This window comes from Pipistrellus hanaki, assembly GCF_964339955.1.
Source record: "Pipistrellus hanaki genome assembly, chromosome: 11".
Taxonomy (NCBI): Eukaryota; Metazoa; Chordata; class Mammalia; order Chiroptera; family Vespertilionidae; genus Pipistrellus; species Pipistrellus hanaki.
Genome location: NC_140513.1, coordinates 69,526,878 through 69,550,584, shown reverse-complemented (window position 1 = coordinate 69,550,584; position 23,707 = coordinate 69,526,878). Strand labels below are relative to the sequence as shown.

Below are 23,707 nucleotides of genomic sequence, written 5' to 3'. Positions count from 1 at the left end.
CTATGCTAATTAGACCAGACGATGATGCTGGGGCCACAAGGGACGAGGTGGCCTCCGTGGCGGTGCGGGCCAAGCCCCTTGTCACAAATTTCATGCATCGGCCCTCTAGTATTTGAATAAGTGTGCAAAATCTGTGAACCCACTCTCTGACTTATGAGGCAAGCTAATCTATTGTGAAGCTATCTAACTAGTTGAGGGCAAAACTAAGAATGATAAAAGTTGTGACTTCACAAAAGACTACATTGAAAAAGCAGTCAGGCCCTGGCCAGTTTGTTCAGTGGTTAGAGTGCCAGCCTATGGACCAAAGGATCCGGTCAAGACCATATACCTCGGTTGCAAGTTCCCCCGCTCCAGTAGGGGCACGTGAAGGAGACAACCAATCGATGTCTGTCTGTCTCTGTCTCTCTTTCTCCTTTCTCCCTTCCGCTCTCTCTAGAAATCAATGAAAAAATATCCTGGGGTGAGGATTAAAAAAAAAAAAAAAAAGGACTCAGATGAGGGAGATCCAGCAATGCTCTCAATTAATTCATTTATTAACTAAACATTTAGTGAATATCATATAGACAGACATTCTGATAAGCACTGGACCTGGTTTCTGCCACAGCTAGTGACACAGCTCAGAGGGTCACCAAGAAGCGGTCACCGAAGAACTCAAGGCTGGGAAGGTCAACCTATGCCTTCAACATGTGGGCCCCTTCCACACTCAGAACCACAACACACCCAGAGCAATTTCTGGCTATAGACAGGGAACACTCAACAGTGAACCAAAGGCATATGCAAACCAGGAAGACATAGATGGTCTAAACCCGTGGTCGGCAAACTGCAGCTAGCGAGCCACATGCGGCTCTTTGGCCCCTTGAGTGTGGCTCTTCCACAAAATACCATGCTGGACGAGTCTATTTTAAAGAAGTGGTGTTAGAAAAAGTTTTAAAAATGTGGCTCTCAAAAGAAATTTCAATCGTTGTACTGTTGATATTTGGCTCTGTTGACTAATGAGTTTGCCAACCACTGGTCTAAACTAAACCCTGATTGGATGGAAAGAGAGATAGCAAGGAATTAGAAAATTTAATAGCAATATCCAGAAGCTCATCTTTATTTATAGGTTTTTATAGGATGTTATAAGCAATACATCCTCTCATTCACTACTAGGAATCATTATCTTATTCCAATCATAGTGATAAAAAAAAAATTAAGGAGGTTCTTCCCATTTATCTGTTACTGCCGCCAAAACTGGTTTGGTTCAGTGGACAGAGCATTGGCCTGCGGACTGAAAGGTCCCAGGTTCAATTCCGGTCAAGGGCATGTACCTTGGTTGCGGGCACATTCCGAGTAGAGGGTGTGCAAGAGGCAGCTGATCAATGATTCTCTCTCATCGATGTTTCTAACTCTCTATTCCTCTCTCTTCCTCTCTGTAAAAAAATCAATAAAATATATTAAAGAAAAGATATGTATACTACCATAGGCTATTATAGAAAAACACACACATAAGAGCCATTTGATTTTCATTATTAATTGGTTATAATCATCTTATAGACCTGACGCTTTCATTACATTAACATTAAACACATTTGGATTATTACAGTAACAAAGAAGCCTGTATCCCAACTGATCAAAATGGTACCAAAGGGGTACTTGGCTCTTCAAGCATCAGATCTGCACTATCACCACCACCAAGCACGAGGATCTGACCCAGCACCTGACTGCTTGGCCTTCTATGCCAGATGCTGCCCATGGGAGGACTCAGGCAAAATCTGCAAGAACAAGGAAGCAGCAAGGCACTAGAGAACCAGCGACCCCACGCACCCGAGCTCGGCGTGTCTCCCTGTCCTCCTCCTCAGGAGCGCTCTCTGGGTGCCTCCTTACAGGCAGGTTCCCACCACCTGCCACTTCTCACTTCCCATCAGGGATGAAGGCAAGTTCCCTGGGGAAGTCCTCCTTCAGATTACAATGCTGCCCCGAAAGTGGACTAGCTTCCCCAAATCTTCACAATTTAGCTAGCAGGTAGATAACCCAAGCTACAGTATATTGCTTTCACTCACTCTCTGTTTCATAAAGAAAAAGCACGCTATGGATGCCAGATACTTTTTGCTATCTACAAAAGTGACTTTAAGTAGTACTACTGACTTAGTTCTAAAGAATTCTTTTCCTTGTTAGCAGTGAGACAGTAAAACAGACTTGGCTTTGTTACATTTTCTACCTAGTTGCTAAAAATTGTATGCCAAGAATACTCTCATCCTACCTAATAAAAGAGCAACATGCAAATTAACAATCACTCCGCTACACCCATAAGCCACGCTCACCAGCCAATCAGAGTGAGTATGCAAATAAACCCAACCAAGATGGATCCGGCCACAGAGAGCAGGAGGAAGGCTTGGGTTTCCCAGGCAACAAAAGAAGCCAAACTTTCTACCTGCCCTTGCCTGGCCTAAGCCTTCACTAAAGGCTACAAAGTTTCAATTATAGAAGGTAAACAAATCCAAACAGAAATGACGGCTGCCATAGAGCTGGAGAGAGCAGGCTAGGGTTGCCCCTGGCAATGGAGGAAACAAAGCTTTCTGCACACCCTGGCCCAGGCCTCTGCTTAAGGCTACAAAGTTTCAATTATAGAAATGGCTGCCTGCCACGGAGCAAGCAGGAGGCTTGGGTCCATTCCAAGCTACAACTGTAGAAGGTAAATAAATTCCTGATACCAGGCCCTCTGCTTGGGTTGCCAGGGGGCATAGCCGGTCTGCAAACCACCACAGGCCCCTCGCCCAGGCTGCCCCACACCCCAAGGGAACCCCACCCTGACCCAGGACACCCTTCAGGGCAAACCAGCTGGCCCCCACCCATGTACCAGGCCTCTATCCTATCTAATAAATGAATAATATGCATACTGACCATCACTCTAACACACAAGATGGCTGTCCCCATGTGGTCAAAGATCCTGCCCCTATGTGGACACAAGATTGCCATCACAAGATGGCCAGCAGGAGAGGGCAGTTGGAAGGAACAAGGCCTGCAAGGGAGGGCAGTTGCGGGTGATCAAGCCTCCAGGAGAGGGCAGTTAGGGATGACCAGGTCGGCAGAGGAGGGAAGTTGGGGGCAAACAGGCTAGCAGGGGAGCAGTTAGACATCAATCAGACTGACATGGGAGTGGTTTGGGGTGATCAGGTTGGCAGGTAGAAGTGGTTAGGGGCAATCAGGAAGGCAGGCAGGCGAGCAGTTGGGAGCCAGCAGTCCTGGATTGTAAGAGGGACATCCCTTGAGGGGTCCTAGATTGGAGAGGGTGCAGGCTGGGCTGAGGGACACCCCGTGCACGAATTCTGTGCACCGGGCCTCGAGTTATTATGTAATAGAGGCCTCTTGCAGGAAGATTCCTGCAATAGGGCTTCCTGCTGTGGTCTCCGCCGCCCGCTTGCTTGTTTCTCTGCAGCTTCACTCCCTCTGCAGCGATTGGCTTCTTTCTATGCTGTCTTTAGTCTTTGCTCTGGCCTAGATAGGCAAATTAACCACCATCTTGGTTGGGTCAATTTGCATATTTGCCCTGATTGGCTGGTGGGAGTGGCTTGTGGGTGTAGCGAAGGTACGGTCAATTTGCATGTTTCTCTTTTATTAGAGAAGATATTCATAATCATTTTTATGTCCTTGCCATAAAGTGTAAGAATTTCTATCCAATAAATCAATGTTACTGGTTCTTACCCAGACCTAAAAGTTGTTGTCTCCTATCTAAAGACAGTGATGTCAGCCTGCGAAGTGAGATTTGTCAAAGGTAAATATGAATAAGCTTCATAATTTCTCCTGGTGTATGACAGCTATTTTGCGCAATGACGGAACTCTTGGGACCGGGCGGCAGCAAACAAGAAAACTGCCAGGGCCTGTTCTCCAACTCTGATGTCTGACTGTCTATCTGCTGTGTGTGTGATCCCTGCATCAGCTGGGCCACATGTTTGCATGGAGTGAAGCACTACACCCTCTGACTCACTACAGGAACCGACACCGGAGGAAAGAGGCCATGGGGAGGCCAGAAAGCCTCTGTCTCTCCCAGCATGCTCGGCCCATGGCAGAAAGGAAGGGAGGCAGTGGCAGCAGAGGAGGCCCAGGAGGGCCTGGCTGTGGCAATCATCAGGGGGTCAGCTCTGGGCTCCCTCGTCACCAGGTGTGGAACCTGACAGGTATGAACCTGCTCTGTGCCTCTCAAGTCCTTCTCCTGTCAAATGGGTAACAATTGTACTTGCCTCAAAGGATGGTTTTGAGAACCTCTGGAATTCATGTTTATAAAACTCAGAACAAAGCCTGGCATGAAAAAGACAATAAATGGGCTGTTGGTTTAATTAAAGCAATATTTCTAGAATTAAAAAAATGGTTTTCTGCTGGGACCGGTTTGGCTCAATGGATAGAGCGTCAGCTTGGGGACTGAAGGGTCCCGGATTCGATTCCAGTCAAGGGCATGTACCTTGGCTGCGGGCATGTCCCCAGTAGGGGGTGTGCAAGAGGCAGCTGATCGATGACTCTCTCTCATCGATGTTTCTAACTCTCTATCTCTCTCCCTTCCTCTCTGTATAAAAATCAATAAAATATATTAAAAAAAATGGTTTTCTGTTAAAAGGCAAAAACAATTACAGTCTTCTAATTAATTTATTCAAATTGCGGATAATTAAGGACAATCTTATATTAAAGTCACTTGTTCGGTTTTCCATTTACATAATATATCCCCTTAATCTGATAAGAGCAGATATTAACATTAGGACAGTTCTAAAAAACAACCAACCATGTTTTCTCTTCAGGCAATGCTTGCTTTCCATATGCTTGCTTTCCACACTGTTGGTTTTTTAAAATCTCCTGAGACTTGAACAGTTTTTCTTAAAAGTAAAAATAACATCACTTATGCACTCATTGGAACATAAACATGGTTCTGAATGTTTCTCAAAAAGTTTTCACAGAATCTTATGGGATTCTTTCCAAAATGTTCTGAGCGGTGCAAACAAGGCCTGTTCACTCCTACACTGTGAAAGTGCGCTCCCGTGACGCGGGAAGAAGTGGCAGAACTAGGAATTCAATGACCCAATGCTCTTCCTACTAAAGCAGGCAGTCATAGTTCAGCTGACTGCTATAAAACAAAGAAAGAAAGTACATTTAAAACTAAACAAATGAGCAATTGTTTACTGTTGGCTTTAGAACACAGTTAAATGCCACTTTCTCTCTCTCACCATAGAACCCTGCCACTAACTGCCTTTTTATCTATTTTAAGACCAAAGAGCCAAGTAGGCATTATATATGCAAAGCAGATCCTGGGCACCAGCAATAAACCATAGGTAAATGAGATATGCATGTATTCTAATCAAAATAAATAAACAAAAAAGTTCTCAACAAGGGAAACTATCAAAGTGCACTGGGACTCCATTGGCCTTAGAAGGAAAGAAGGCCCTAGCTAGTTTGGCTCAGTGGATAGAGCATCAGCCTGCGAACTGAAGGGTCCCAGGTTCGATTCCATTCCAGGGCACATGCCTGGGTTGTGCTTGATCCTCAGGAGGCAGCCAATCAATGATTCTCTCTCATCATTGGTGTTTCTATCTCTCCCTCTCCTTTCCTCTTTGAAATCAATAAAGATTTATTTTTTTTTTAAAGGGAGTGGGGGGAGGGGGTTCCCCACAAACCCCAAACAAGCAGCATCTGGCTGTGGCATGTACTATACCTCTTACTAAGCACCCCTAAGTCTAGCATTAGTTGCAGCCAGCTTCATTTTGAAGCTTCATCAATTCCAGGTGCCTCCAAGCTCAGCACAAGTGGCAACCATCTGTAGATCACTTTGTAGCTCCTATCATGTGGCCATGGAGAAGGCAGGATCAGTGGCTGACCTTGGCCTGCATGAGAGTGCTTCCCAAGAGGCTCCAGATCCAACACACCTGGTGGCCAGCTACCGACCACACCAGAGCACCACCCAACCGCCACCACAAACGGGACGAAAAGGATGGACGTGGCAGGCACCAGAGACCCATAAAGTGAATGAATCCTGCTGCAGAGGGTCAGCGCCTGCACAACAAGTCCTCCACTGTAGCCACAGCCGTCCTCACAACCAACCAGCCTGAGGGCCAATCGCTCCCGCTGATGTGCCAACAGCAATCAAGGCTCAACTACAACAGGAGGCACACACAGCCCACACAAGGGACAGCCCTGGAGCACTCAGCTCAAGTCACTACTGTGGGGAAGAACGGGACGTGGTTGGAAAGTCTGTGAGGAGGGTTCTCCGAAAGGCAGGGGCTCTGGGGGACCTTGCCAAAGGCGCAGCCCCTGCCTGGACTTTTCCAAACAAGTCTGAGGCCCCGGGCGTTTTGCTAGAATCTCTGTTTAGTCTTTAAAGACCCGACCTTGTAGAAGCAGGTGCTTTCTCAAGGATGCTCCCCCTGCTGATTGAATCTGGAGGTTAATTCTAGTTCCAGCTGTCATCCCAAGGAGAACCTGGGGAGGCAGGCGCACAGGGCTACGTGGCTTAGCCTCTCTTTCATAGAAATGTGTGTGAGAGTAAAAATTCATCTGTTGCTCAGGATCTGCCGGTCACCCCAGCAGGGTACCAGGAAGGTGGAACCACCAGGCCCCATAGGACACCTGTTACATAAGACCACACCAAAACCAGGAGACGTAGACACAAACACAAGGAGGCAGACAAATTAAGAAGAAACATGCCCCAAATGAAAGAAAAAAAATAAAATTCCAGAATTAAACAAAATGGAGACCGACAATCTATCAGATACAGAGTTCAAAACACTGGTTATAGCCCTAACTGGTTTGGCTCAGTGGATAGAGCGTCAGCCTGTGGACTGAAGGATCCCATGTTGGATTCCGGTCAGGGGCACGTACTGTGGTTGCAGACACATCCCCAGTAGGGGGTGTGCAGGAGGCAGCTGATCGATGTTTCTCTCTCACTGATGTTTCTAACTCTATCCCTCTCCCTTCCTCTCTGTAAAAATCAATAAAATATATTAAAAAATTATAAAGCTGCTTAATGACCTCAGTGAGAACTTTAACAACAAGATTGGACCTACAAAAATGGAGATAGAAAACATAAAAAAGAACCAGTCAGAAATGAAGAATACATTGGAGAATGTCAACAGTAGATTAGACAAAACAGAAGATTGAATCAGTAATTTGGAATATAAGCATACATAAAAATATCCAATCAAAACAGCAAAAAGAAAAAAAAAGTTTTAAAGAAAGAATAATTTAAGGGGCCTCTGGGACAACATCAAGGGTACCAAATGTTCACCTCACAGGGGTGCCAAAAGGAGAAGAAACAGCAATGGGTTAAAAACCAATTTGGGGAAATAATGATGGAAAACTACCCTAAACAGGTGAAGGAAATAGTCATACAAATCCAGTAGCTACAGAGTTCCAAACAAGATGAACCCAGAGGGCCCACGCTAAGACATACCATAATTAAAATGCCAAAAAGAGAGAATCTAAAAAGCAGCAAGAGAAAAGCAGCTAGTTACCTACAAAGGAAGTTCCCATAAGACTGTCAGCTGATTTATCAACAGAAACTTTGCAGGCCAGAAGGGTTGGCACAAAATATTCACAGTGATGAAAAGCAAGGATCTACAACCAAATTTGCTTTACCCAGCAAGGCTATCATTTAGATTGAAGTGCAGATAAAGAGCTTCCCAGACAACAACAAAAAGCTAAAGGTGTTCATCATCACAAACCAGTATTACATGAAATGTTAAAGAGACAAGGATGAGGAGGAGAAGGTGGAGGATGAAAAGGAGATGATAAAAAGATAAATTATAAAATGGCAATAACTTTATACCCATCAATAATTACTTTAAATGTAAATGGACTAACCGACAGAAGGTGTGCCCCAGCTGATTTGGCTCAGTGGATAGAGCATTGGCCTTCAGACTGAAGGGTCCCGGGTTTGATTTCAGTCAAGGGCACATGCCAGGGTTGTGGGCTCGATCCCCAGTAAGGGATGTGAAGGAAGCAGCTGATCAATGATTCTCTCTCATTACTGATGTTTCCATCTCTCTCTCCATCTCCCTTCCTCTCTGAAATCAACACACACACACACACACACACACACACACACATCTATATCTATATCTATATATATAGAGAGAGACAGATATAAAGTGGCTGAAAAGATAAAGGAATAAGACACAAATGCTGTCTATAAGAGATCCACTTCAGATTGAAAGAGACATACAGATGGAATGTAAAGGGATGGAAAAAGGTATTTCATGCAAATGGAAATGTGAAAGAAAAGCTCGAGTATCAATATTTATAGCACATGAAATAGACCTTAAAACTAGGGCTATAACAATAGTTAAAGAACTCAGCAATTCCTTTTCTGGGTATTTATTCAAAGAAACCTAAAACACTAATTAAAAAAGACATATGCATCCGTATGTTTACTGCAGCATTATTTACAATAGCCAAGATACACAAAAAAAGAAATTCTAAGTGTCCATCAATAAAAGTAAACAAATCGCTAAATAAGATCATGTGTGAATGATATGTCATGTGTGAATCTTGCCATTTACGACAACATGGATGAACTTAGAGATGTTATGCTAAGCGAAATAAGTCAGGCAGAGAAACGCATATACCATCTAATTTCACTTACACATGGAATCTAACTATGTATTCCTATAATAATAATAAAAGCTAACGTGCAAATCAATTGAACGACTAAACAGCAGAACAACCATCCGGATGACATTCCAGACGACCACCTATGACACCCACTAGCGCCAGGACAGCCAAGGCGGGTACGATGCGATTGCTCCCTGTGTGGGGCAATCACAGAGCCCCAGCCCCTGCCCCCACGATCACCCTGCAGAGGGAGTCCTAGGACACTGGACAGTGTGGCTATCAATGGGGGGGGCCTCTGTGATTGCCCTGCAGAGGGAGGCCCAGGTCAGCCAAGTGGTCACATCCCACACTTGTTGCCCACAGAGGGAGTTGACCAGTGGTGGGGGAGCGGGGGCAGTGCCATAGAGATGGCAAACAATGGCAGCAATGGGGGCAGGGCCAGCTGTGGGCAGTCAGGGGAAGGAAAACCCCAATAGGCCCTGATCACCAGTCAGGCCTAGGGACCCTACCTAAGGGCTCCTGGACTGCAAGAGGGCACAGGCCAGACTGAGAGACACTTCCCATGCATGAATTTCATGCACTGGGCCTCTAATCTGTAATAATAATTTTTAAAAAAGGCATAATATGCTAATTAGACTGGTATAAACTGGCACTTGGATATCCCCTAAGGGGTCAAAGATCGTGAGAAGGTACAGGCCAGGTTGAGGGACCTTCTCCCTGTGCACAAGTTGTGTATACCAGGCCTCTAGTCTACACTGATAAAAGAGAAACACGCAAATTGACTGTACCTCCACTACGCTCAAAAGCCACACCAACCAGCCCATCAGGAGTGAGTATTCAAACTAACCCAACCAAGATGGTGACGGCCATGGAATGGATCAAGCAGGAGGCTTGGGTTGCCCCGGCGATAGAGAAAGCCAAGCTTCCCGCCTGCCCTGGCTGGCCCCGGTCTCTACTCAAAGTCTGGCACAGCAGTTGAGGGTGATCAAGCTGGTTGGGGGCGGGGCCGTTGGGTTAAGCAAACCAACAGGGGGGCCAGTTGGGAGTGAGCAGACTATTAGTGGGGGTCAGTTGGAGGTGATCAGGACAGCAGTGGGAGCAGTTGAGAGGGAGCATGCCAGTGGGGAGGGAAGGTGTAGGTGAGCAGGCCAGCAGGGTAGACAGCGGGCTGGCACAGGAAAGGGGGGGGCAGTTGGGGATGATCAGGCTGGTGGTGGCATTTGGGGGGGAAACAGGCCAGTGGCGGGGGGCCGTTAGGGTGAGCAGGCCAGCAGGCAGACTGGTTAGGGGCAATCAGGCAGGCAGGCAGGTGAGCGGCTGGAGCCAGCATTCCTGGATTGTGAGAGGGATATCCAACTGCCGGTTTAGGCCTAATCACTGTAAACCTGCAGTAAAACATTCTTCAAGGGGTCCCTGATTGGAGAGGATGCAGGCTGGACTGAGGAACAACCCCCCTTCCCTGTGCACGAATTTCGTTCACCAGGCCACTGGTGAACGAAATTCGTACACACACACACACACACACACACACACATATATATATATATATACACACACACACACACACATACATATACATATATACATATAAATAAATAAATAAATAAATAAATAAATAAATAAATAAATAAATGCCTAAGCAACCGTTATGACCGGTCGACCAAGTGACTGGTCACTATGATGTGCACTGACCACCAGGTGGAAGATGCTCAACACAGGAGCTTCCCCCTGGTGGTTAGTGCACTCCTACAGCTAACCTCCTGTGGCTGGCCTCCTGTGGTCCCTCCCCCAGCCAGTTAGCCAAGATCAGCCCCAATTAGGACCGAGTGAGATGGCTCCAATTGGCTCCGATCGCTGCCCAGATGTTATTTCCAGGAATATACTCATTTGAACAATTATTTAGCATTTCAAAGCTTCCAAAAGAACAATATACATTTAATAAACACAACCTGAAAATGCCAGGGTGTCTTTAACAAATCTGTTAGGGAAGTTCATAGTGTTTGAAATCACACACTCACCCTAATATTTACTTAGCCTGTCCCAGGGTTACCCACACACAGGGAAATCAATGATCCTTCATCTTCATTCCAGAAAGAGAGCTACTTGGTCTATTGCCTCCCAATCTGTTCTTGCCTTTCTCCCTGGCATGTGGTGGCTCCCCAGCTAGAGCTATTTCCCTGCCCCTTTGCAGGAAGGCATGACCCGGGTTATGGTCTCACCAATGCACTGTGGGCACAGTGATATGCTGGGCCACTTGCCTGCCTAAAAGGGTACTGCTGCCCTGCACGCCTGCTCCCAGATTTGCCACCTGGCTGCAGCCACGCAGACAAGGATGGTGCCCTCCCACCGGAACAGACACAGGGAAGATCCCGGTTCCTGCCCAATTATGAAAGGCAGAGCCACCCACACGGGACCCTTCCCCTTACAACTGTCATGCACCACAGAAATGAACTATTTCCTAACACTGCTGCAGGGGGGTGGGGGGGAGGGGAAGGGCACACGAAACAGCAGCTTAGGCTTTGATCTAAGAACTACAACACCTAAGGTAACTACGGCTCTTCTCTACAAGAGACATTCAACTCTAACCAATGGTTCCAAACAACAATGTTCTAGATTGTAGAATCTAGAAGAGGAGGTAAGAAATAGCATGCACCAGCTTAACACCACAACTAAGGATGCCTTTCCCACGGAGTTCTGAAATAAAATGGAACCTTATTCCATCAGAAAGTAGTCTGAAAAATACAGAAACGTACCAAATGTGCCGTAAAATCCTCTAGGTCCGCAAGTCCCCACACCATACTTCTTTAGAGATGCCAAAGCCGCTGCCTTTGTGGGAGGAAAGAGAGAGTTCAAAACTGGCATTTCCTAATCTTTAACCCATAACCTCTCCCTCCCTCCCCTTCCCTTCCTTTCTTAGAACTATGACATCCTAGCAATAGGATACAAAGAAAAGCAGACATAAAGATTTAAGAACAGCCCTAGCTGTTCTGGCTCAGTGGGTAGAGTGTCAGTCCCAGGTTTGATTCCAGTCAAGGGCACATGCTAGGTTGTGGGCTCGATCCCCAGATGGGGTGTGCAGGAGGCAGCTGATCCATGATTCTCTCTCATCATTGATGTTTCTATCTTTCTCCCCATCTCAGAAATCAATAAAAAAAAATATTTTAAAAAAGATCTAAGGATATAACTTAAACAGACATGTTCTATTAACTCAAATATCAAATCCCAGTTAATTTGATGAGTTTATTCTTTTTGGCTCAAAAACATTTACTTGCTGACAATGCCAACAGGAACTGGAGCCATTTCCTAAACACATCTCCAACCATCACCAGGTCTGGCTCGGACAACACTAAGCCACAACAGCCCCTCCTGCCCCTCTCTGAAATCCAGTCACAGCTCTTCTGGAAAAGAGTAACGGCAGACACTCACAGCCCTTTCTGATGCTCGACATCTATCTTTGATTTTATGTCCAGTTTCTCAAGTCAGTCATGCTATCTTTTCCCTCCAGCATGGGTGCTACTTACCTTCACTCTAGGGTTACCCAACAATCCAAGAAAATTAAAGGAGGCAAAGTTTATACATTCTTTTCCATTCACCACGATGCTGTGGCTTGGAGGGCTGGGGAAGAGAGATGAGAACGATTCACTCAGCCAACACTTGTTACAGCACACACGCCCCCCACTACATGGCAGCAGACAGGACACAGTGTTGTTACTCTACACTACTTGTGCACTGGTCTTCCAGCTCCTGTACTGCTTATTTTTAAAAAGTAAAATTAGACAGCGGTGTATTAAAATCATATCCTTGGCCAATAATTCTTAATAGGCTACCCTGTACACTTCAGTTAAGAAGTTAGAATTTCAAAATGGATATATGGCAAATTTTTGTTTTGATTTTACAATTCACTGAAGAAAGAATAGCTAACCCTGGCCGGTTGCTCAGTGGTTAGTGTTGGCCTATGGACCAAAGGGTCAAGGGTTCAATTCCCAGTCAAGGGAACATACCTTGGTTGCAGGCTCTCCAGCCCCAGCAGAGGTGTGTGTGTGGGAGGCAATGTGTCTCTTTCACACTATTTCTCCCTCCCTCCTTCTTTCCTCTCCCCCCCTCCCTTTCTCCCCGCCTCCTCCCTCCTTCCACTTTCTTTAGAAATCAATGGAAAATATATCCTCAGGTAAGGATTAAAACAAAACAAAAAAAGAATAGCTAAATAAAGTACCTCAGACTCAACCACTGAGCAACAGCAGCTGGGATGGATATCCTATGTAATACTAAGATAATATGCAAACTGACCATCACAATCTTGCACAAGATGGTCGTCACATGTGGTCACAAGATGGCTACCAGAAGATGGCTGGTACGGTAGGGCAGTTGGGGGGACCAGGCCTGCAGGGGAGGGCAGTTGGGGGCAACCAGGCAGGCAGTTGGGGGTGACCAGGCCAACAGGGGAGCAGTTAGGCATCCATCAGGCTGGCAGGGGAGTGATTAGGGGGTGATCAGGCTGGCAGACAGAAGTGGTTAGGGGCATTCAGGCAGGCAGGCAGGCAGGCAGGCAAGCAAGCGGTCGGGAGCCAGCAGTCCCAGATTGTGAGAAGGATGTCAGATTGCCGGTTTAGGATCAGGCCTAAACCGGCAGTTGAATATCCCCCAAAGGGTCCCAGATTGGAGAGGGTGCAAGCTGGGCTGAGGGACCACCCCTCCCCCCAAGTACACGAATTTCATGAACCAGGCCTCTAATATGTATATGTATACGTATATATGTATACGTGTATATATTAAAGCAGCGGTCACCGACCGGTAGTCCGTGAGGTCCAAAAGGTTGACGACCGCTGTATTAAAGGAACAGAGTGCCCAGCTCCACAGGAGCACGCATCTGAGTGTGGCTGGGACAGGACAAGTCCTTTGCTGACAAACACTAGCTGTAGGCCATGCAGAACACAGGGCCAAGCTACAGGTCGCAAGCAACTAACCAGTTGTAAGACCAAATGGAGTCAGTCACAATCAACCTATTTTATTGTAACTCAAGGAAACCATGGAATAGAACAGAAGGGGACGACCCCAGCAAGGGACATGACTGCCTGGAACTTGTCTAAGTTGCATATCGGCACAGGTCTACATGCTGGGCTGCTCTGGAAAATGCACCAGGGCCAGAAGAGACTGAGAAACTGCTCTCATTGGTTGTACCAACAGAACTGGTTTTCTTTGAGAAAGATAACAAAGACGCTGGGAAGCCAGGGGAGGAAATGAAAGACAACTTCAAGTAAATTCACAAAAGCAAATAAAAATTCAGCCATCTGCCCCGTGGCTACTGATGGCTTCAGAAGCTTGTGGACATTACCTGGGCTTGTAAGCCTCAGTTTCTCCGTCTGTAAAATGGGGAACCTTTTGGTTATAGAAGTGCCACAGAGGTGCTCTCTAAATATTATCTTCCTTCTTCCCTGTGGCTTCAAGGCTTCTTTTCTTTTCACCCGCTGGGACTGGAAGTCCATCATGCTATTTAGTTTGATCCTTCTCAGGGCTTCAAGTTTCCCCATTCCTCCCTAGCGTGGAGGTTTTGGCACTCACAGAAACACGAGAACACAAAACACCTAAACAGACAACCCTATAGTAATAGTTGCTGCTGTGAAAGTCAAGCCATTCCACAAAAACCGTGCCACGGAGAAAGCAAACTGTCAAGAGCGAGCACACCCAAAGCCCTGAGCACAGGCAAGCGGCCGCACGCACCCAGTTTTCGTCCAGCACCTGGACAAGGAGGGCAAAGAGCGTCCAGTGAGCCCCACGCGGACACCGGACACAGCGGTCCTGGAGAGCAAGACCCTTCAGGGCCGCCTTGCAGAAGGAAGTAAACTCGATCTAGAAAGACAGCTCCACAGTCAAGGCCTCAGAATGGGAGGAAGGAGAAAACCTTCCCACCCCAAACCACAGCCTATTAGGTCACCTGGATGAGCGAAGGCCCCTCGCGGCTCAGTGACGGGGAGAAGGGCGCTCTACCGAGAGAACAGCCATTACAGACACCAGCAACGTCAGGTTTGGCGCTGCTGAGAACAGACAACTAGACCAGTGAGTGAGTCTGGAACTCAAGAGAGCTGTGTATACATGAGCACCTGGCGAACGGTAGCATCTGCCCACAAATGACTAAGCTACACACAGATATTTCTCTATGGAAAAAAATAAAGCTGTATTAGCAGTACAAAGGTGAATTCCAGACATGTCACAAACCATAGAGATATTTGGGAAAAGATATGAAAGAAGACGTAGAAGAATGTCTTTATGACCTTGGAGTAGGAAATGATCTCAAAACATGCAAACCATGAAGCCGAAAGGGACGAAACTGATTAAGTCAAAATTAAGACTTTTGGTTCAATAAAGACACCGAAGATGAAGCTAACAGGTGTGCAATAATGAGAGTGACTGTATCTCACTGAATCTAAGAGGGCACCGACTGCCTTTTACCGGCCACCACAGAAGTCACTGCCGCTGGAAGGTCAGGTGTTGTCTTGTCAGCTAGAACTTTTGGCTGTATTTAACGAAAAGATCTGCTGGGCACTCTAGACAGACTTTTGTTACACTCTTCTGAAATTATGGAAAGGAGAATACTAGCAGTTAAATTGGTCAGGACATTCCTAACCTCTTCACCCACGTTCCGACTGTCTGCTCTCCTCTGCCTGCCACAGCCCCTGTGGCCGGTCACGCTGTCCTGCTGCCTGCCTCCGAATACCCAGGCAATGCTTCACAGGTGCTCCTCACCATCTGGCAAGAGGTCACCAGTTCAATTCCCGGTCAGGGTACATGCCTGGGTTGTGGGTTCCATCCCAGTGGAGGGCATGCAGGAGGCAGCCGATTGGTTATGTTTTTCTCTCTCCTCTCTCTCTCAAATCAATAAAAACATATTTTTAAAAAACTGACTAAGGATTAGAATCCACACAGTTTATGGGACTGTTAATCAAAAGACATACTGGAGATCAGCAGAAAGATGTGAAAGATATCAAGAGGCATTTATAGAAAAGCAAAATTCCAGTAGCTGGTAAATACTCAAAGGCTCAGATAATCAGAGAAATGCAAAATATGCAACCAGCCCAGGCTGTGAGGAAGCTGAATCCCCACAGACGGATGCAGCGGAGCGGCCATGGAGGATCACAATGGAGGGATCAAACAGGCTTACAAGGGGACATTAACACAGGGTGTGTTTTTTAATAGCATCTTCATCTTTCTCCCCACGATGGCATTTTGAACTCAGTTACCTTACACAACAGAAGATGCAACAGTCAGAAGAAATGACAAGGAGGAGCCCGGCACTCCACCTCGGTATGCCTTGCTCCCTATTTCCTCAGACCACTCCATGCCAGCAAACGCTGTATTTATTTATTTGATTGTTGGTCCGTCTATCTCAAGAAAACTCAGATTTTGATTTATTGCTCTATAAACCAATGTGCTCAGCACATTCCTTAAACATAGTAGGCATTTGCTGAAAAAATAAATGTTGAGCAGAGATCTTGCAAAAAGTCAGAATACAGCCCTAGTCAGTTTGGCTTAGTGGATAGAGCATCAGCCCTCAGACTGAAGGGTCCAGTCCGGGTTTGATTCCAGTCAAGGGCATGAATCTTGGTGGAAAGTTCCCTAGTCCTAGTTGGGGTGGGTACAGAAGGCAACCAATTGATGTGTCCCTCTCACATCCATGTTTCGCTCCATCTCTCCCACTCCCTTCCACTCTCTCTAAAAGTCAGTGGAAAAATACCCTTGGGTGAGGATTAACAAAAAACAAAATAAAATGTCAGAATAGTCTGGAGCACATTAAAAACATACATTCGTAAGACATTAAGAATGTATTTTAAACCAACAATATAAATATAAAATGTATCATTTTAATACCATAGAAATGTGTCACACACAAAATGCAGATAGAAAGCGTGATAAAGTATTGCAGTGGGGTCTCAGTGAAGAGGAGAGTTGGAGGCAGACACCACGGACAAAGGAAGTAGAGAACAAAGCAAACCAGACCACTGCCTCGGGTGGGTGCTGACAAGACTGGAGCTGAGCAAGAAAGACGTGCCACGGAGAAAGCAAACCAGAAGTAAACCTCTGGAGAACGAGTGAGGAAGGAGGAGACACACAATGCTCACAGTGGAGACATGAGCCCCACAGATGTGTCATTCTCTATCCTACATAATAAAACCCTAGTATGCAAATCGATGGAATGGTGGAACAACCAGTCACACTGACCACTAGGAGGCAGACGCTCAATGTAGAAGCTGCCCTCTGGTGGTCAGTGCACTCCCGCAGGGGGAACACCACTCAGCCAGAAGCTGGGCTCACGGCTGGTGAGTGTCACGGCTGGTGAGTGGGCAGCAGAGCCTCTCCCACCTCTGCAGCAGTGCTCAGGACCCTCGGGGAATGTCTGACGGCCAGCACATGGACATCCCGCGAGGGGACATCCCCCGAGGGGTCCGGGACTGCAAGAGGGCGCAGGCCAGACTGAGGGACCCCCAGCTCCCAGAGGGCTGGAGATCAGGCTTATAAGGGGCACCCCCTAAGACCATCCCACCCCCATCCCAACACATGGGAGTACTCCTTTGCGGTGAAATTCAAAGAAAGGAAAAGCAGAAAATACTGAATCTGGGATCCCCTCAAATCAATGGGCAGGTCCTTGTCTGATTACCCTCAATTGAAAGTGATGCCCACTATCCATCAGGAAGCCCAGCCCATTGACACGGGGCTTCGAATTAGCATTTCGGTGTCTCAGTCTTAAGAATGGATTTTCATCAGAGTGCCAAGACAACTCAAGGGAAAGAATAGTCTTTTCAACAAATGGTGCTGGGACAACTGGGTATACACATGTAAAAGAATGGAGATGAACCCCTACCTCACAGCACTATAAAAATTAACTCAAAATGAATATAAATCACTGACATAATTTAAAAGCAAAAACTATAAACTCTTAAAAAACGCAAAGGAGGAAATCTTCATAATGTTGGATGGGGCAAAGATCTTTAGATATAACACAAAAGCACAAGCAGCAAGAGTATAATGGGATAAACTGGACTTCATTAAAATCAAAAACATTTGTCAGGCCAGTGTGGCCCAGTGGTTGACCATAGACCTATGAATCGATTCCTGGTCAGCATTCGATTCCCGGTCAGGGCACATTCCTGGGTTTCAGGCATGAATCCCAGTAGGGGGCATGCAGGAGGCAGCCAATCAATGATTCTCTTTTATCATTGATGTTTCTATCTCTCTCTCCCTCTCTGAAATCAATAAAAATATATCTTTAAAAAATTAAAAACATTTGTGCATCAAAATACACTAGAAGAGAATAGATAGAAAAACCTAGAGAATGGGAGAACATATTTACAAGTCATATATCTGATAAGGGCCTAGTACACCAAATATATAAAGAACTCTTACAACTCAATGATAAAAAGACCAATAACTGAGTAGACTATTCCCCAAAGACAACATATGAAAATGGCCAATATCCACATGAAAAGACACTCAATAACATTATCAATAACATTAGCCATTTGGTATGCTACTTCCCACCTACCAGGAAGGCTATAATTAAAAACAGAAAATAAGGGTTGGCCAGAATGTGGAGAAAGTGGAGTTCTCGTATACTACTGGTGGGAAACATAAACATGTATATTTACATATATTTTCTTTTTTCATGTACTCCCAAGTGGAAACTACCCAAATGTCCACCAACTGAAGAATGTGTAAACACCATGTGATCTATCCCGAGTGGGATGTGCTTTATCCATAAAGATGAATGGAACACTGGCAACATGATACAACATGATGAGCCTTGAAAACATTAGGCTCCAGGAAAGAAGGCAGATACAAAAGGCCACATACTAAGAGGTTCCTTTGCTATAAAATGCCCAAAATAGGCAAATCCATAGAGAAAGTAAATTAGTAGTTGCCAGGGGCTGAGGAGTAGAGGGAATGGGGAATAGCTGCTAATGGGTGCGGAATTTCTTTTTGGGGTGCTGAAAATTCTGAAGTTGGATGGTGGTAATAGTTGCACAACTCTGTGAATATACTAAAACCCATTTAATAGTGTACCTTAAAAGGGTGAATTTAATGGTATATGGATATTGCAATAAGACTGTTATTAAAATTTTTTTAAAAATGTATTTTATTGATTTTTTTCAGAGAGGAGGAGAGAGGGATAGAGAGCTAGAAACGTCGATGAGAGAGAAACATCAACCAGCTGCCTACCAGGGATGTGCCTGCAACCAAGGTACATGCTCTTGACCGGAATCGAACCTGGGACCTTTCAGTCCGCAGACCGACGCTCTACCACTGAGCCAAACCGGTTTCGGCTGTTATTAAAATTTTTTAAAAATATCCAAGTTAAGTAAATTCACTTACTCTTGTGTCAACTCAGTATTGAATGTAAAGAGGTATTGCATAAGTTGAAAACTCTAAACTTATCAATAACAAAATATCATGTTTTTGTGTGCATGGTTTTTGTAGACTATTTATAGTATGCTATTAATTACAATGAGACATTCTGCATATTGGGGGAAAAAAGATGCTAAGGATCACCAGATATTGAGAAAGTACTACACGTGCAATAAAAACACAAAAAACAATCATTCTATTGTAAAAGAGTAAAATACACCAACTTCAAGATAGTGGTAATATTGTATGGGAGGCAAGAGTAAGTGATAGATGGGAAAGTTTCTTTAGCTATATTTGTAATGGGTTCTTTCTTTTAAAAAATATATTTCAAAAGAGCAAAATGCCTATTAATTCTGGATGATTACTAATACATGTGTGTCTATATTTTTAAAATAATTTGGAAAAGCACATACAAAAAGCAAAGATACCCAACAGAAGAACTAATAATAAAAACAGACCAGACATTGGAAGCAAGAAGAGAGGTAGGATAAGTGAGCTGAAGTTTCATAATTCACGCTGTGAGTCCATAGTATTTCCACTGTTAATCTAGTAGTAGTAGGGGCCGCATACTGTTACTAGCTTATTATGGAGGAAACCTGCAACAGACCTAAATCAGAAGCAAACCAGGTGGGAAGAAGGGAGTGCTGCTTTTCATTTTAAGTGTGTCTGACCACTTTACATATTATCATGTGTGTGTATTATTTTGAAAAATATGTATATTTTTTTAGAAAAAGGGACAAACTGTAATGCCCAAATTGAAGACTACAAAAAATGTCCGTATCATTCCTAAAAGAAAGTTTTATATTGGGAATTAAAGCAGTTAGTTTCTGATCTGCAGATGTTTCTAAATGTTTTATTTCAGGTAAGAAAGGAATAACATTAAACTACTGTGTACTTTGCTGAGCTTACCCACAGAAACAGTAACAAAGTGATTTACCCTGAAACAATGTTGTAGTTGAGAGCAGGATGGTCTTTTGAGATAGGAGGAACAAGAGGTTCTGGTTGCCACTCTTCAATCAATTCTTCTTTTTCCTGCAAGCGAAAAGGTGTTAAAACACACAATGCCAGCTCCTGCACGGTGACAGCAGTATCTACACTGTTTGTTGTAATGGCACCATCATAGTGAACACACTGCTAGAACCAGAGGTCTAGTTGTCATTAGAAAAGAAATGAATCACTTTTGAGTTTTGGGCACTTAACCTCCTCACATCTTAGGCAAAATACTTTTTTTCCAAGTAGTTTTGTGGGTGACTAAAAAATTTAAGAAAACTTTATTTCTATAGTCAAAATTTTTCACCATGCAAAATACAACTTATACTGATTGTGAAACAAAAAGAAAGTATCGGGTCTAGTAATAATTAATGTCGTTTTTCAACATTCGTTTAAAATCTTGCTTGGCGTTGACTTGTATTGACATAACCTTCAAACACGTGGTATCTACAGAACGTGTGAAGTGCAATTAACAAGTTTTGCTTGAAAAAGTTTGTGTTTGGTTTGGTTTTTGTTGCAAAACTAGGGCTAAGAAGATGGCGGATGAAGAGCATATTCGGCACTGCATGCTTTACGAGTTCCAATTAGGAAGAAAAGCAAGTGAGGCTGCAAAAAACATCTGTAGTGCTCTTGGTCAAGATGCAGTTAGCGCCAGAAAATGCCAGCGTTGGTTTGAGAAATTTCGCGAGGGAAATTTTTCGTTAGATGACAAGAGTGGTCGAGGCCATGTGTCCAATTTTGATCAAGAAGCTCTTCAAGCTCTTTTGGTGCAAAATCCTCAAATTACCCAACAAGAGCTTGCAACAACTTTAAATTGTTCACAAAAAACAATTTCCAATCAATTGCGTGCACTTGGCAAAGTCCAAAAGTTTGGAAAATGGGTTCCTCATGAGTTGACCGACAACAACCGTAATCAAAGAGTCACAATTTGCAGTTGGCTCCTCTCTCGTCAAAACCATTTGCCGTTTTTAGAGCAAATTGTTACCGGAGATGAAGAATGGGTGCTGTATGTTAATTTGAAAAGGCGGCCTCAATAGTTGGACAAAAATGAGGCTCCGCAGCCCACGCCAAAACCTGACTTGCATGCGAAAAAAGTGATGTTGTGTGTTTGGTGGAATTTTAAAGGAATTCTTCATTATGAACTTTTACCATCTAACCAAACCATTACAAGTGCAGTGTATAGTGCCCAATTGGAAAGGTTAGCCCAAGCTTTAAGAGAAAAAGAACCCGCGCTGATTAATCGGAAGGGCGTAATTCTTCACCACGATAATGCACGACCGCATACTGCAAGAATTACTGCTGAAAAACTGCGCCAGTTGGAATGCGAAGTTCTCCCTCAACCTGTATATTCTCCTGATATTGCCCCTTCCGATTACCATTTGTTTCGTTCTTTGCAAAACTTTCTTCTTGGAAAAAAATTTAATAATGAAGAATGCCTCAAAAATGCATTGACCGAATTTTTTGCATCAAAATCACAAGAATTTTACAACAGAGGGATTAAAATGCTTTCTGAGCGTTGGGCACAAGTAGTAGAAAACAACGGCAACTATATTGTTGATTAAATTTTGTTGTATTGTTTAAATAAATTTGATTTAAAAAAGTACTAGAAAACGACATTAATTATTACTAGACCTAATATACAATACAAAGGTGAGAAGCATTTCTGCTAGTTCAGCTCAGCCTCTATCCCAAGACAGAGAGCCACACCAGAAGTGCTGATGGAGGTGGCCATCGTGGGAAGGGATCGACCAGATCACCAAGCACTGTTCCTACAAGCCACCTGCAGGAATTCAGGTGTAGCTAAAATACAGGAAAAAACAGTTGTAATTATTGTAATGGGATTTTGTTCGGAATTTCTCACAAAAAGCTACTTTATTTCTTGTATCTGCTACTTTATGCATTATAAGTATTTTGACTATTTTGTGTTTCTTATCCTTTTTTGAATCAGAAAAAAAAAGGTAATTGTGAAAATGTGTCTGGATGTACAGGAGATGAGGCCCCTAAATTAACATGGTGGCCACGGCGATCCTTGCCTTGCAAACAGACCCTCTCCCATTAGTTCTGGTCTCAAACTTCCATTAAATGCTGTTCGTATTTCTCCCGTTAGGCAACTCCAGGGCAAGACCAAAAGCATGTTCACCTGATTTTCAGGCACTAAAAAATACTGGCTGCATAATGTCTCGGATGTGAGAATGCACTCACCACACCCTGCCATTCAGAGCCTCTGGAGGTCTATCCGACTGAGAAGGACACTTCTCACTCACAGCACTGTTTCTTCCTCACACTGCTGGGAGGGTCCAATGTCAGTGATTACCAAATTTCGATCTAGCTAAGTCTGCTTTCAGAGGACTTTTCTAAAACTACTAGAGGCCCGATGCATGGAATGTGTGCAAGAGCAGGCCTTCCTTCCCCCGCTGCAGGCACCGGCTCCCTCTGGCACCAGTGGCTGGGCTTCCCGCACAGCCCAGCTTTGTCAGGAAGGTCATCCAGAAGGACATCTGATCTAATTAGCATATTATGCTTTTATTATTATAGATGTTTACCTATCACTCTTTTTTTAAAAAAATGTATAGCTGAAACCAGTTTGGCTCAGTGGACAGAGTGTCGGCTGTGGACTGAAGGGTCCTGGGTTTGATTCCGGGCAAAGGCATGTAGCTTGGTTGCGGGCACAGCCCCAGTAGGGGGTGTGCAAGAGGCAGCTGATGGATGATTCCCTCTCATTGATGTTTTTAACTCTCTATCCCTCTCTCTTCCTCTCTATAAAAAAATCAATAAAATATATATTTTTTAAAATATATATATGTGTGGATTGATATATTTAAACTAAAACTAAGAATATTTGGATTCATCAAACCCTTTAAAAGTTGGGCTAGAAATCTGTTTCGCGGCCACTCAGTCATCCACAAGAGTTCCTAAATATCAAAGGGGAAAGCATGGAAAGGACTTCTGGCTGCAGGGCCCAGCCTTACTGCAGTGCTACAGGAAGAGTGTTCCTCTGCGGCATGATAATCCCACAAAATATTCATCAAAAGGGGCGGGGAAAGGGAGAGATCTGTGGTCAAGTTTAGGGTATTCCTCCAAATAGGGGTTCCAATGTGCACTGGCATATTAAGGATTACAACCATGCAATGAGACATCTCTTTATTCTGCTTCCTCAGGCTGCCAGAACATTCTGCCCTAAAAACATATGCTGCATGTTCCCCAGGGGACAGTTTAATATGAATGACCAGGACAGCAGCAGCTGGTCAGGCAAACCAGGGCAGCAACTGCACATTGCTGTTGCAATCCCACTCCCCGGCATTTCCTCCTGGGAGGCCCAGGAAGTAGAGAAAGGCCCAGTGCTTCATCTATGCACTGCACTCAATGCTTCCTGCAAACCAAACTTTCAGAGACTCTTGTGGGAAAACATCTCTCCCAATCCCTGCCTCCCACACATCTGGCACAACAATCCCAGTGACAAAAACTGTGCTGCAATCAAAACTGTTCTTCCTCCCCGTACTGAGGCAGTCACTAAGTGCTCCTACCCTGTCCCTCATACCGACGGACTGCATGGGCAGTGCCACAGTTCCTCCAGTGTAGGCACTTCTGCTTTCTGAGGTTCACCTGGCTTGGGCTTGAGCTGGGTCCCTTACCACACAGAACACATCAAAATTCAATTTGGGGTGGGGAGGTGGAGAGGGGGGATGAGGAGGATTCTTTCCAACTCACCTTTCCTTATGAAGACCACAGGGAAAACTTTCAGACTTCAGAACTG

At 44.7% G+C, this 23,707-nt stretch overlaps 1 protein-coding gene across 2 annotated transcripts in view; it reads right to left on the bottom strand.

The window, feature by feature from the left end:
- Positions 1-23,707, bottom strand: part of SPTLC1 (serine palmitoyltransferase long chain base subunit 1) — a 65,524-nt gene that overhangs the window by 39,005 nt on the left and 2,812 nt on the right. The window contains exons 3-5 of one of the 2 annotated variants that reach the window (XM_084899030.1): positions 19,901-19,995; positions 12,090-12,183; positions 11,322-11,394 (exon numbers count right to left, since the gene is read on the bottom strand). In XM_084899030.1, the coding sequence (XP_084755156.1) occupies positions 11,322-11,394; positions 12,090-12,183; positions 19,901-19,995 (262 nt within the window). The remainder of the gene's footprint in view (positions 1-11,321; positions 11,395-12,089; positions 12,184-19,900; positions 19,996-23,707) is intronic. The other variant, XM_084899031.1, reaches the window with a different exon arrangement.